The sequence below is a fragment of the Micromys minutus genome (genome assembly GCF_963924665.1).
Source record: "Micromys minutus genome assembly, chromosome: 1".
NCBI classification, from domain to species: Eukaryota; Metazoa; Chordata; class Mammalia; order Rodentia; family Muridae; genus Micromys; species Micromys minutus.
In genome coordinates this window covers 145,000,099-145,015,910 of record NC_137969.1, presented here as the reverse complement: position 1 = coordinate 145,015,910, position 15,812 = coordinate 145,000,099, and the positions used below count along the sequence as shown (strand labels likewise).

Sequence of the window (15,812 nt, the reverse complement as noted above, 5' to 3'; positions counted from 1 at the left end):
GAAAAGAGGTTTACTAAGTTCATGGTTCTGGACCGGAGAGTTCAAGATCTGGTATCTAGCTGCATTTTGGGGAGAGCCTTTTACTGTAGCCTTCCAGTTGTGTATTCCAGCAGCACCTCACAGCCTTATAAAATCTACTCTTGAAATAGTTACAAGCAGGCTTCATTTTTATTGGATTGTGTGTTGAGCATACTTTATTTCTATGCCCATCTCTGCAAGGTATTCATTATGGTTTTCTGTGGTTGGCAATGTCTATAGTCTATATACCTCATTCTGTATTTAATAAAAGTACTCCATCTTATGAAGCACAAGGCCTTAATCTGCTGAGTCAGATGTGATGTCACCTTTCAAATGCATATGGTCGGCCACAAGGATCTGTGGGAGTTCTCTGACACAGATCTGTCGGGAACTCCTCTAGTGTCAACCGACCACAAACCACGGGTCTGGTCGGTCAAAGATTGTTTAAAGTGAGTCAGTACTCTCGAGTGCTCCAAGGAGCCAGACTATGGGCTATGCCTGATCCAGAGTGAGATAAGGCACTTCTTCCAGACCGTCAACTGACATGCTCCATTCAGGAGAAAATCCATTGGTGACTGAACCAAACTGTGCTTCGTGACATAAGTGATCTTCGTTCCAGTGCGAGTTCACTTGAAAGCCAGCTCAAAAGCCACATTGTTCATGTTTTATAAGATTGGATGAGTGAAATAAATATATCCAAAATTAATTAATGACATATTCCAGTTGGGGTGGAAGGTTGGAGAAAAGTCTTCATAAAAATAAAATAAAAATTCTCGGGCCGAGAGATGGCTCAGTGGTTAAGAGCACTGACTGCTCTTCCATAGGTCCTGAGTTCAAATCCCAGCAACCATATGGTGGCTCACAACCACCTGTAATGGAATCTGATGCCTCTTCTACATTATTTTTTAAGATAAGTGGACCATATTCTTTTGCTTACTTTGAGTTGCCACAGAAGGGAAGGCTGTTACTATGGTTACAGACATCTCACTGCTCACCCTTCTCGAGACTGCTGTCTCCACACTGCTGTCAGCCCTGAGTATGCTTCCCCTTTCCCCTTGTGCTGGTTTGCTTTCCTGTCCTTCCCAGGGTTTCTGAGATGGAATAGAAAAGAGAAAAACATATGGAAGTGCATTGCATAGTCTGGGCTTTCCACAGCTTTCTCTTGTAGTTTCCGCTTTGTAGATGCTCATAGAAATTCAGCACCAGAACTGTTTATGTATCTATCTACCTATCTATCTATCTACCTACCTATCTGTCTGTCTGTCTACCTACCTGCCTACCTACCCATCTACCTACCTACCTACCTACCTATCTATCTATCTATCTATCATCCATCCATCCATTATATCTATCTACCTACCTTCTTATCTATCATCTATCTATCTGTCTGTCTGTCTGTCTATCTATCTATCTACCTGTCTACCTACCTACCTATCTATCTATCTATCTATCTATCAATCTATCTATCTACCTGTCTATCTATCTATCTATCTATCTATCTACCTGTCTACCTACCTATCTATCTATCTATCTATCTATCTATCTATCTATCTACCCATCTACCTATCTATCTATCCATCTATCTACCTACCTACCTGTCTACCTACCTATCTACCCATCTACCTACCTACCTATCATCTATCTATCTATCTACCCATCTATCTATCTATCTATCTATCTATCTATCTATCTATCTATCATCTATCTACCTACCTACCTACCTACCTGTCTACCTGTCTGTCTGTCTACCTACCTACCTATCTATCTATCTATCTATCTATCTATCTATCTATCTATCTATCTATCATCCATTATTCATCCACCACCCACCCATCCATATCTATATGGAATAAGGTGGTAGTCTTTCCTGGGATTTTGAATCCATGCTTGCTTTGTACAGCTGCAAATGATTTTGTTTCCTACTCTGATGAGAATGTGAACTTTTAAACTGCATACATTGGCATGCACACCTCCCCCTCCTCCTGTGCTTCCTCCTTCTTCTTTGATGTCTGAGGCTCCATTAGTATCATCATCTTTGCCACAGCTCTTGCTTATTTGTATTAGACACCTGTGTCCCCTTATCATCTTTGTACCCTTTACAACAGCCTATGGACTGTTGAAAATGGCATATGTGGTATGAAAGTAAATATTAGTGGACAAATGCTATGTTTCTAAGAATACATAAAATGAATGAGACCCCAACACTCGAACTCAATGTTATAGTACAGCCCTCTTGAATGTTATCCACCAAATTAACGCACAGTGAGGAGAAAATATGAATTAAAAAGCCCTCCTCTTGAGATATAGCATCCTTACTATTCATGAATTATGAGTTTTAAGTTTCTCACTGATCAGTAGCCTCCTTGAGGACCAAAGATGGATCTTGTGTTTGCTGCGTGTCCAGTGCATAGTGCACTCTGCATACAATTCCTACAGTTGTGTGTGGAGCCTCTGGATGCCCTTCAGGACATTTCATTGCCATTAGCATCACAATCCACACAAGCGCTTCTCAAGTTACAAACTGTGTGTCATCTGCTCCTGGGTTTCTTGGTTCTGACAGTGTTGCTGCCCCTCAGGCGGAGCATGGCTGATTTGTATTGTGGATGATAGCGGTGGATCATAAGGAGGACCTTCTAGAAAGTTTGGTGATAGCTGTCAGAACTCGGAGATAAAGTCTGCGGAAGCACTGTGGCATCTGGCTGCTAAGAAAGCCAAATGTGGCATCTACACCTTGCCTCCACCCCTCCCAGGCTTGCTCCTCTCTCAGGCTTGGACCTCATTCTTTCCTTCAATGTCTTTTACTTTCTTAGGGAAAGAACATTTCCCCTTCCTCCTGAATCACAGTCCATGGAGGGAACTCAAACCGGCTAGGAACCTGGAGGCAGGAGCTAATGTATGGAGGTGTGTGGTTCAGGCTTGCTCAGTCTCTTCTCCCAGGACCACCAGCCCAGGATACCCCCTCCCTACAAGTTTGTTGTAATTGGTGTATTAGTTTTAGAAAGGATTCCTCTGATTATCACTAGGACACAGAGAAAACCAAGAACTTTTTTTTTTGTACTCATCAAATAAGGGCTCATGGCTTAGCGAGTAAGGATGCTTGTGATCAAGTGCGGTAGCCCAAGTTTGACCCCTTAGAACTTATGTGGAAGGGAAAAAATCCTGACTCTCAAAAGTCTCTACATGCATACCGTGGCATGTGTTCTCTGTCTGTCTCCACCAATACATAAATAAATGCATAAAGAAGTACTGCCTTAAAGCAATGGAGCCACTGGAGAGGGTGTGAAAGGAGCCATACAATAAGAATGGTGCTGTGGCAGATTTCTAGGTACAAGACATGCAGATTTCATGACACGCGCGATGACACACATGCTTCCTTAAGGAGAGAGGAGAGCAGTCTAGTGATACTGCAGCATGAAAGACATTTAAAACCGACAGGCCACCCGAGCTGCAGCACCGAAAGAACGAACTCTTTCGGGACTGTGGACAGTTGTACTGATTGTCTGTTATAGCTCTCCTCCAGCTTTCTTCATCCGGACTACAGCCCCTGAGGAACATCTAGGCTTGGCGACTCCCTAGGAAGATTCGCAGACCTCAGCATGTGGCTGTCCTTGTGACTATCACAGGAAAGGGTGCACAAAGCAGTCAGGAGGGAGAACACACACGGGAATGGGAGAGGAACCAGCTCACCTGCCCTTCCTCCGTGTAGCCCTCCACACAACCCCTGTGGAGTCAAACCGACAGCAGCACAGGAGAGACTGCAGGGGACCAATGCAGCGGAGGTGTCACAGGTCCCTGGTCACATCTCTATTTCATCTATCCCTTTGGCCTCTGAAAAGGTGTTCTGTAGGATAAACTGAAGCAGCAGGAGCCCTGTGAGGTGGGAGCACTGACTACTCCATCTTTGCGGAGTATTTGCTGTATGTGTTATGAAACTTTGGTAGGCACACGATTTTCCATCCCCATTAAAGATCAGAAATGTTCATATGGAATGAAGAGTCATGTGCAGTCTTACCCTGAGGATATCTGTACTGTTGTTTCTGTTATAATTAAGATTTATACCATGCATTCTAAATAAAACTATATAATTAAAAATATGGATGAGGTGAATCCAATGAGATAAACAAGACATGTAAACGTTCATGCTAGTTCATGCCCGTAATCTTAGTATTCAGAATCTTAGTATGTGAGGCAGGAGAGTCACATGTTCTAGGCCAGTATGGGCCACATAGTTGAGTCATACCTCAAAAAAGTCCTTAAAAGTGGCTGATATAGCTCAGTAGCATTCCTGTAGCACCCGGATCAGGCAGCTCACAACTGCCTGTAACGTCAGTTCTTGGGTCTCGACCGCCCCCTTCTGGATCCTATGCACACCTGCACTCAAGCGTGTTCCCTCAGCCACAAACACAGGCACCTGGTAAACTCCGTTCCAGGTATCCATGGAGTGTATGTGCTCTAAAGGGTGGTACAAAACTGTGTACACTCAGGAGACACCGTGATCTGGGGCATGCCAGGCCATTTCCCTGGAGTAAATGACAAACTGTTACATTTGCTCTGCTGAGGCAGGAAGCAGGGTGCCTGCTATTCTTCTGAGATCAAAGGCAGCGTCTTCCACACCTAGCAATACTGTTCTGTCCCCAAATATCGGGGACATGAAGAACTGCCAGTTTTAAGAGATACCAGAGAGCAAGTCAGTTCACACTGTGCTAAGAGCAAGGCTGACGTGTGCTTTTTATTTCTCCCAGAGCATGTTGTTGAATCAAGGTATGAAAAACCACAACACATTATTAGACAACATTTTTAAATTTTTTTCAAATAAATAACTTTCATTCCTTATTTCTGCTAGGAATTTTACTTTTAAAAATTAAAACTGTATTTAATACATTTTCAGCTTTTCTGAAATTAAAGACCTGTATAATTATAGCTAGCTTTAGCAACCAAGTTTATTTTCAGGAATTTAAACTTGATGTGGAAGAAAATGCCATGTCGAGCCCTTCATACCTTTTTTGGGAATCATGGGTGTTTCAGGGTCTAGAGACCAGTCTATATTTAAAATCTAGAGCTCTTGGGTTAACTTTGGTTACCTGAGGACTTGTAGATAGGTTATGATTTAGCTTTATATCATCATCACCACCATCATCACCATCATCATCACCACCATCATCACCATCACCACCACCATCATCATCATCTGATATCACCATCTTTTTGTTTTTCAAGACAAGATTTCTCTGTGTGGCCCTGGCTGTCCTTTGGAGTGTTGGGATCAAAGGCATTTCCTGTCATCACCTAGCTTAGCTTTACTTTAATACAGGAGTTCTTCCCTGGAAGACCCAGGCTGCAGTCTGAGCGTAGGACTGAGGTAGGGGCTGTGTTTAGGCAGGTGTTAGGGATCTTCTACTTCAAGTCTGATTTCTGTTGGTAACTAGAAAGAAGAGAAAAGAACTAATGGGTTCTTACTGATATTTCTCCCATACCCACTTCTCAGTGATACTGGACCCAGTGAAAGAGAGGACAGAGACTTGTTCAGCAAGACACAAGCAGCTGAGTGACCGTGTGACGGTGACCGTGTGACTGTAGTGGGGCAGGATCTGGACTCCTCCTCTGGAGTCTTGCAGGCTTGCTCCAGCGCAGGCAGGCAGGGGAGAGGAAGTCAGCAGCCGAAGCCTTTCCCTTCAAGTCACCCTTCACCAACTTCAATGTCCGTGTGCACAGAGCCTGGGGTTTAGAATCCACCCACACTTCCTGTTCAGAGTATGGACCGTGACTTCGATATTACACAGGGAAAAGAAATGACAGGCAGGTGCTTAAGAACAAAACACATGAGAGGACAAGCCATGCGTCATCCCTCAGAACATTTACCTTTCAAACCGGGGAAAAGTCTCTTTTAGAGGGAAGATTGACAGTTCTACATGAAAATTAAGTTTCTTAGACACAAAAATCTTCAACTGACCATATCAATATGATACTAATAAGAAACAAAGCTACAAAATACGATTTAATAAAACTATGAAACAGTTGCTACACATATTCTAGTGACTACTCACGTCTCTGAATAAGGTTCATTTGCAGACCCGCTCAGCATGGCGTGCGACTTTGGTCAATACTTTTTATTCTAATATATAGTATTTATGATTCTGCACTTGTTAATTTTTAACATTTGGCTCCATCAGTGAATAGCTAGGACTTTTCTTTTGTATATTTGGTAAGAAGTCTTTTTTTTTTGTTTGTTTGTTTTGTTTTGTTTTTAGAAATCAAAGTTCCAGAACTGTCACTACACAGCACTATCAGGGAAGTTCAAAGACAGCGGGATAAAGGCAGTGGGACAAAGACAACTCTCTTGTAGTTTAGAACCAAGCCCGACCTTCTTCGAGTAGTTTCACAGAAGACAAGCAGTGGGGGTTCCAGTGATTAACTAACTGGCATCGAGAAAACCCAGAGAAGCCTCAGTGTAACTTCAGGTCCCGGATCCCAAAGCAAACACAACCCCAGCCCCCTGGTTGCATAACTGATGTCTCAAGAGCAAAAGGGACACTCCTTTCCAAAACGACCAAGGACTCCTCTATTTCACAAAAAAGTGCACACTTGTAATCTCAGCAATTTTGGGGTAATACAGGATTAAGAATTTTAGTTACAACGTGAGATCCTGTCTCAAAACACAAAGTGGGGGGTGGGGTAGGGGTAGAGAGGGATATCTCAGACTATGGCTTTTATAGCAGACAAACTAGATGCAAGTCATTAGCAATGAATTAATTAATCCCTCAGGCTCGACTAGAGAAACCAACAGACTGTCAGGGGCTATCATGTAAGCCATCGTGGGATGCTTCCTTCTGCTGTTTACAGCACCAAGCAACAGTTTGGTGAAAGAAGTAGTTTCTAGCAGGCAAACACCTGAAATCTAAACTTCCTGGGAAGCCAAGTGCTGTCAACCCCATGGTGCCCTCAGCCAACAGCAGGCATACCTTAGAGCACTGCGGCCCTTCTGACCCTCAGCTGGACAGCACTCTGCGTGGCTTCATCTCAGGCAGTTAACTGGAGGGACACAGGATCCTCCAGCTGTTGTCTGGCTACCTAAGCCGCTTTTTATTAGTTTCTGAGAATTGCTCAATCCCCTGAAGTCTCACTTTCCCTGTTTGGCATCTATAAAAGAGAGAGTTGTAAAACTGGGAGAGACTATCTTGAATAGTAAGGAGGAAAAAGGGCTTTGGAGTCAGTTTCCAACCTTAGCCCTCAGTGACCTAGAAACTACCTTTCCCGCGTCTGCTTTGCTTAGCGGTAGAATGTCGGTGGGTGGGGCCAGAGAGGTGGCTCCAGTTCAGAGCACTGCTGCTCCTGCAGGGGACCTGAGTTTAGATTCCAGCACCAACAATTTTAGAGAGCTTCTCAACCTCCTGTTAATTAGAGGTTCAAGGAATTCCATATCCTTCTCTAGCCTCAGAGGGCACACATATTCTTCTCTGCCCTCAGAGCATAGACAGACAGACAGACAGACACATACATGCACCCCAGAAATAAAAGTTTTAAAATAAATGTCTCTAGTAAGGACTATTAAAGGTCTTCTCATGTTGCCCTACAGCAGATATAAAATCCTTGATTCCAGCCATTGTAAACGGGCATGAATGTACTAAAATGTCAATAAAATAACATAAAATGCTTCAGGAGAATGTATTAGGGATTGGTCTCAGGCCTGTCCTCTAGCAAAGTGCCACCAATCACTGCAGCTCTGATGGAGGACAAGACACTGCATCAGAAACGGGCAGAGTGCAGGAAGTCCTGCTGGGAACTGAGACACACTGGGTAAGACACGCGGTTCTCCTAGGACATCAGCATCATAAGCCATGGACAATGCTCTAGCAGGAGGGAGAGGTGCCTGAGGTGGGTTCCCTGTGGAGGTGCGTCAGCCTCACAAGTTAACATCTGCAGGGGTCCAGAGTTGTAGGAGAATGTCGACCAAGGGGGCCCAGCGTGCTCACTGCACTACACACAGCATGTTGCAGGCTCAGCCCACACAGCACCCAGTTCAGGTCCCCAGCACTAGAATCTGAGACTAATTAGTATGTTTCTGAGCAAGTGTGTGTATGTGGGGAGTTCATCATCCAAACACAGCACTGAGCCTTCTGCTTCCAGGAGAACAGTGTATTTTAAACTTGTCATACATAGCCCAGGAAGGATTCAGCCATCACATTCTACAGACAATGGTCTCTCCTCTGGAGAGGGTTTTGGGGTTCCCCCACTCTGTGTGTGTGTGTGTGTGTGTAGTGGTGGTGGTGGCACACACCCAGAGTGTGACTTAAACCCCAGCACACAGATGCCTCTGACAACAATACTAGGAACATGCTACTGAGGCAACTGCTCTGCAGCAAGTGTGGAGCTCAGTGCTTGGTCATACAAAGTGCACAGAGGCCCGAGCAGAGGCGGCACACGCCCTGCCCTCACCTGCCACTTACTATAACTGGCAGCCGCAAGGCTGGCCCTTCTCCTTGGTCTCTTTCCCAGAGAGTGATACAGGATCTCAGAAGCCCTTGGTGCTAGAGAGGAAGTCAGGTGTGTTCAGTCCCAGTGGTGGGGCCCTGGGAAGCAGGTGGCTTGTTCCACAGTCCCCGGCCCTGAGGGCAGCTGTGGGGGAGGCAAAGTAGCAGTGGCTTAGTGCCCTGATGCCTACCACAGCCATGTGTATCAGAGAGCAGCAGGATGGCCAGGAGTGTACACCCAGCTCCCTTCCCACTCTGTGAAAGGCTCAACAGGGTTCTGCTCCCAGACTTGTCTGCATAGCTCATCCTAAGAACTCCAGTTCAGCCCAGTCCTCCACCTTCACACAAACTGAGACAGGTTGGGAACTTATATGTTGAGATCGCCGATGTTGATGTTCCTGGGGATTTCAGGAAGGTTGATGTTCTTCACCACGGAAACAGCCCTTGCAGGGGCTGCTGACAGGCCACCCTCTGACTTCTCCAGCCTGTTTTGAGCTTCAATTTGAACCACAATTTCATTCATGTTTGTTTCCAACACCATCCCACCCATCACCACCTCTTGGAGGGTGTAGTGCACCTTATCCATATGGAAAATCAAGTCCAACTCACAGATGTTTTCAAAACACTTATCCAGAGTCTCCACAAAAACCTGGATGAGGTCCAAGATCCCAAGTTCACTCTCTGATGAGTCCACACAGAACACGAAGTAGAGGGTAGCATAGTGCTGGTAAATCAGCTTGTAGTCAGAACCACCAATCAAACTTCCACCTTGTAAGAAGTTACAGATGTTATCATCTCGCTTGAGGACCAGATGAAACATCTCTCGACAATCTATTGTTGAATTTCTTCTGGAAAACGCTGGTAGAAGTGGACCAGCCTCGGTTTCCCATGGTTGTTGAAAACCAGAATCCCCTGAATCATTTTTGGCGGTCCCGTTTCTCTCGGCACCAGCTGCTCCAGGAATGCCGGTAGAAAGTCTTAAAGCAGCACGTTCGAGTGTGCATTTCCCTACGAGATTGATGACCACCACTGGACAGCCATTAATTCTCAGTTTCTATTTCCACTGCGAGGTCTGGGCATTTTACATCGTTTTCTGTATGTTTTATGTAAGTTCCTTACGTTTTACATGCTTCCGCTCTGGTGCCTGAAGCCATTCTTTATGGTTTACATCAGATTAGTCCCTGTGATGAGAAATGGCACCCTGCCAGCTGTCTCCTTTAATTGCCTCTCAACTTAGAAGGCAGTAGGTCTTTTCCATGTGTTATTCTTAGGGTCAGTGCTACTGAGTGCCTTATGAAAAAGAACTCTATAGTATGATTAATAACTAAAGCACCTCAGGGCGGGTATAAGATGCACGTGTTGTAAACAAATTCTGCTTCATAGTAAAATATTTAAATTAAAATCACAAGTTACTATAAAGCATATACAAGTAAACGTAAGTTGTTCTTTCTAGTTGCCAGAAGTTAATGTGGCCAACTTGATATACTTGCTTACTTTTTTGAGACTTAACCACCTTACAGGAGTGACCCAGCACTAGATTAGGTCTGTAAAAACGTAATTGTCACAGTCACACGGGGCGACAGCACCTTTCTGCATGTCTTTAACACTTTTTTGGCTTGCACAGTATTGTCGGTGCTGTCAGAACGGAATGGTGGTGTGTGACAATCTTCCAAGAAACACTGTCATGTCAGCTGCAGATGGAACATCTAAGAAATGACTTCACCAAACGCAGTCTCAGCCTGTGATCTCACGGCAGCACTCCCAACAGAAAGCATCCAGCCTACGGGCTGTTTCCTGGCTGATCAGACTCTCATCCTTTAATTCCCTGATTGTTTTCCTCAATGATTTTTGAAAATGTTTTTCTCGGTCCAGAACATTCTGTAGACTTTCCTTGGTGTTCTCTAGTTCGATGATCACACGATCTAATTTATGCTTGAGTTTCTCTGGACTGTCCATAACACTGTAGCTATGTTCTTGAAATAGGAAAACCAGGTTTCTGAACAAGACAAGTGGTTACACAGAAGCTCAACACTAAGTTTCAGCTATTTCTTCATTTACAGTTCTTAGAGGAGGTCATTAGAAGGCTAGTAACACAGGACGAGATAGGAACTGGAGGGATTACGGTGCCTGAGGCTCAGCGTGTGTGAGGAGCATGGAACAGTGCTCATGGGAAACTCGGGGCTCCTACCACCATGAGCACTGCAAACCCACACCGCTTTCATTCCTTCAGTGTGGCATTGGTAAGACTGTTCTATCCAAATACATGTTAGGTTTTCCCCAACACAGGGTCTCATGTCAACAGTGGCTGGAAAGGGCTCTACAGATTGAGCTACACCCCAGCCCCAAGACAGTTATTTTACCAGGAAAGGTGCATGAAAGCACATGCTCAGGCTGACTGTGGGGCGTTTGGAGAGAACTCCAGTCTTGAAATTTAAAGAGGGTAATTTGGTTGCCAGCGATATTTATTTTGGCTGTGCTTCAGTGGTGTGCTGACAATGTCCTTTGTTAGTGTTTATGTGATAACAGGGGAAAAGACGCGGGCGCAGAGATCCTATGAACCTTGATAAAGTTATTTAGTACAAAAATTACTGAAGAGGAACTTTAGCCAAGATGAAGTGTAAGACTGAGTTTGTGCCAATGAACCAATGTGTGGCCAAAGACATATTTGAGGATAGTGAGTACCACACAAGAGCAACAGCCTCAGAGACAGACGGAGACAGAGAGAGTCCTGTGACCACTCCAGCTTATGGCCTTGCAAGAGCTTGTAGGCCCTATTGCAAGGATGAGAAAGCCGTGTAGAGTGTGGTATTTAAGAGCAAGGAGATTATGCAAAACATCAGTGTACTGACTGGTTTTGTGTCAACTTGGCACAAGCTGCAGTTAATCACAGAGAAAGGAGCCTCAGTTGAGAAAATGCCTCCATGAGATCCAGCTGTAAGGCATTTTCTCAACTAGTGATCAAGGGGGGAGGGCCCAGTCCATTGTGGGTGGTGCCATCCCTGGGCTGGTAGACCTGGATTCTATAAGAAAGCAGGCTGAACAAGCCAGGGGAAGCAAGCCAGTAAGTGACATCCCTCCATGGTCTCTGCATCAGCTCCTGCTTCCTGACCTGCTTGAGTTCCAGTCCTGACTTCCTCTGGTGATGAACAGTGATATGGAAGTGTAAACTGAATAAACCCTTTCCTTCCCAACTTGCTTCTTGGTCATAATGTTTGTGCAGGAACAGAAACCCTGACCAAGACAATCAGGGAAACCATAGAGGGCCATTTTGTCTTTCTAATTTTATGTGTGTGCAGGCTCTGGGGATCCTGTGTCTGCCTTGTGAAGATGGAATGATCACATTTATAACCACTGGGCCATCTCCCCTACCCTGAATAATAAACTTCTAAATAATCCACAGTTGAACACCAAACTGAAACAGGAACTGAAAATATGAACGACAATGAAAATACAAACTTATTGAAGAATGCAACACTTGGGGAGACATTTATACCACCGAGTACCTAGCCTAGGAAGATACAAGTCTTAATGGCATCAGCTTTCACCTTAACAAAAAGAGGCAAGAACATTTTACTGAAATAAGCAGGAAAAAAATTTGATACTAACAGATGGGCAGAAATTAGTTAAGCATAAAAAGAAATGAGTAAGAGCTGCATGCTATAAATCAGCCAGCACACTAAAACACTGAGGGACAGACCTGACAAAGCACAGCCCGTGTGCTGAACGCTCTGAAGCAGTGCTGAGAACTGAGATACATGCAAACACTCAAGTTCAAAGGTTTCTTATCATCCTTGAAATCTCAGCAGTTCCCAAGGGTGTCTACAGAGGCAACAGCACACTGGTGAAAATTCAGCATGATTTTTGGTAGAATTTTACAAAGTGATTTTAAATTCATACAGAAATGCAAGAAACCCAGGATAGCCAGAACACCTTGAAAAGCTAACAAAGTTGAGTACACTACCTGATTTTACAGTTTTCATAAAGCTACAGTAAGATGGTTTCCGTTCAGTGTCGTAAAACAAGCTCGAATACTCTGTGCTTTATTTGACCGTTTTTCAAGAAAACCTAAAGATACAGCTATTTTTTAATTACTTATCTCCATGTAGAAAATACAATGCTTAAAGAGAAGACTCATCTTATGTATAGAGTAATCCTTGCAAGAGCATTCCTCAAACTAAGTATGTGATTACCTGCTTCTATACTGCTCTTGCATACATTCAAATGTCAGTGGTCAGGGGAAGCAACGCTTACTTGGAAACATACTGAAGAACCCCTCATCAACAAGCCTACATTTTGTTTTCCGCTGTGATTCTTACACATTTAATCCTACCAGAGAGGCCATATTTACCTTAAAACAATGAACTCAGCACTTAGCTCAATAAATACTTTTACTTACAAAAGTGAGCTGGGGTTGGAATTCTTCAATGCATGAGGTGCCAACAAGCTGGTGGCCATGGTTACTGATGGGAAGGGTTTTGAGAATGAAGTTTTTTCTACAGTGACACTTTTCTCTTTTTTCCTGTTAGGAACAGTTAATAAAAAACATTCAGATACTGCATCTACTCTTAGAGTTCGACTCCTTCCTGACTCTGTAAAGTACCATACTCCTTTCCATGCAGCCTGCTGCAGAAGTCAGTCACTTTCATTCTGGTTACTTTAACAGCATCCCTAGGGCTCATCTATAAACATCACATTTCCTTAAGAATGACAAGAGGACTGAAAATCAGAGAGGCTGCTCCCTACCAGCTGAGAAAAAGATGGCAGGAGAGGAACTGAGGAAGTCACTGAGAGGAAATAATGGTGCTTCAGAGCTGCTGAAGAAAATGCACTCAAACATATTATTAACCCATGAGAGATATCAAGGGCAAAGCGGCCATCTCCCAGCATTATCACTGACAAAGAGCAGATGCCAACTAGGTCTGCTACCCAACCTTTCTGTTTTCTTTCATTCTTTTCCAGTTTTTATCTGTCCCCCCCACCCCCAACCCGTGTCTTTACTTTTTACAGGATCCATATTTTGGTCCTGTTTGCAGTTTGCTCTTGAGTTTGCTTGTTTTGTTTTGAGACAGGGTCTTTGTGTGACCCTGGCTATGCTGGGTCTGAACTGTTGAGCTCTTAGCTACTACCAACCTGAAACTTCACTTCAATCTTGTTTTTAAGACACCAGTTCTGAGTGAAAGTAAATTTTTTTTTTTTACATCAGTCTACTTACCTAAACCCTGGTAATGTCTATTTATGAGAGGCTACTGGCCAATATCTCCTGCTGTGCATCATGAAAGCTGATGTTCCCGTCTATGGAAACTCACAGACTGCACTTCAAATGAAGAGAGCAGCACACATTAGCACACAGTGAGTGCCCACAGCTCCTAACAAACCTGTAAGTGACAGGAAGACTCAAAGACAGAAGGGATAACTCCTGGTTTCAGCTTAGTGTTTGGAGTGCTTCTGTCAAAGTCTGTCTTCTTGAAGTGCCTGAAACACAGCACATCTCCTTTCTTAGGCTTCCAAACGCCTGCAGTATTCACATCTAGTGTTTTCATGGCTAATACCCATTTTCTTTTGATGCTTTCATCTGTGGGGAATCTAAAAAACAGTAAAAATGTATTTTAGAGCCAAATACTACTAATATATTCAAACTGAAATATTTTAGAAATCATGATTTCTGCTTACATGACAAATTAATTTTAAAAATTGCATGTTTATGTATCTGTGGGCGTGTGTGTGTGTGTGTGTGTGTGTGTGTGTGTACATACACATAAATAAGTATTCTACAGCATATACAGTACAGATTAGATGGCAGTTTGTGGGAATTCACTCTCTCCATCCTGTGGTTCCTGGTTACTGAACTTAGGTCGTTAGGCTTTGTGACAACTGCCTTTACCTGTTAAGACATTCTGTGGGCCTTATAGCTCAGTTTTAAGATCCAGATTTTTCTGCCAACCATTCTTCACACATATGGCCTTTATTGAAATTTTTATCATATCTTATGAATGTTCCAATGGACATTTAACACACTGTAGCAAGATTTGCAATGAAAGGTTGAAGAATATCTCTGGCTGGTCCCTTTCTGAGGTGACATCCAGAATTTGTCCTGGATGAACAGGAGGCCTCCTGTACGCTCACTTTTCTGCCAAAACCTAAACACTGCTTGTACAGCAACTCATATACAGCAGGTCTATAAATTCTTTATGAATGCATGCAAAGAATAGCTGCCGTCTAGAGTTCTGGAGCTACAACTATTTTGACAGATACAGGAGGCAATAATCAGATTTCTCAAACTCTCTAAGCTAGTTCAACATTGTTTTGGGATATAGTAGCACATGCATACTTTTTATTTCCATACCTAGTAAAGTAACCAGATCTTTCCCTAGTAATAACAGTGATTCACAAAGCTGCAAAAATCCTAAGTATGTTTATTAAATCCTATTAGGCCCTCCCTATGGGTGTCACAGGAATGGCCTAACACTAAATTAGAATTTTCAAACTTTGTCTGCAATGCAGCTAAATAATCCTTGGTCTGAACTTGTAGTTTAGAGTGAAGAACTCTGCCTCATCTATTTTTAAATAGAAGGTATGGCTATTTGAACAAAGAACCATCATTCAGATTGTAAAGTACATATAAACAATAGTGAACTTAATAAAGTTAGAATGCAAACATTAGCAAAGGTGAGTCTGACAATTTGTTCGTGGGGGTATTTGATTTCTGGTGGTGGTGCTATCTCATTTTTCATTCCTTAGCGCTTAAAACTTGCACATTATAAAGGAACCATTGTCAAATTTAACAAGGTTATTTAAAAAGAACTTGAGAACAAAACCTTGTAACTGCTGACTCAGGTAGAGTCATTTTTAGTAGAAATGAAAAGTATTCAGCTTGAGTACAGCAAAGTCTTACACATGAAATGTCAGTCCTTTTAACTTGGAATTTGGCAAACAGCGAGAGGCACATCCAATGGCCGAGCAACATTTCACCATGATTTTAGCAACTCATAACAAAACTGTAAGAGAATTAAAATGAGTTAGTAACTTTAGAGCTAAGCCAAGTATCCTGGACAATCATCTCCCCTCCCCTCCCCTCCATCCCAACACCTTAAATTTTGCAGATAAAATGTTTTAAGTCTTGGTATTTTGTCAGAGTGGACATTTAGTTATGCACCTTGAGGTCTGAGATTCCAACTTTGTAGGCTTCTTTATTTCTCTCCTGTTCTTACGGGCCAGATTTTTCTCTCTTACAGGTCAGTGCACACTAACTCCTGCTGGCGTACTAAACTTTTGCCACTGAACTTTCAGCTTCCCTGGGGACACCACAGTGTGCTCCAAGCTGTGATC

The 15,812-nt window shown here is 43.3% G+C and overlaps 1 protein-coding gene and 1 pseudogene across 2 annotated transcripts; both read right to left on the bottom strand.

The window, feature by feature from the left end:
• Positions 1–8,136: 8,136 nt before the first annotated feature.
• LOC308434965 (AP-3 complex subunit sigma-2-like) lies at positions 8,137–9,744 on the bottom strand (annotated as a pseudogene). The gene has a single exon. The product of its transcript is annotated as an AP-3 complex subunit sigma-2-like (transcript).
• Positions 9,745–9,752: 8 nt separating this feature from the next.
• On the bottom strand, positions 9,753–15,794 carry THAP6 (THAP domain containing 6). Its single transcript, XM_080935464.1, has 5 exons — positions 15,640–15,794; positions 15,379–15,481; positions 13,862–14,069; positions 12,879–13,005; positions 9,753–10,459 (listed from the first exon to the last, which is right to left on the bottom strand). The coding sequence occupies exons 2-5, from the start codon at positions 15,456–15,458 to the stop codon at positions 10,221–10,223; spliced, it is 654 nt and encodes a 217-aa protein (XP_080791590.1). The 5' UTR covers positions 15,459–15,481; positions 15,640–15,794; the 3' UTR covers positions 9,753–10,220.
• Between the last annotated feature and the right edge of the window lie 18 nt (positions 15,795–15,812).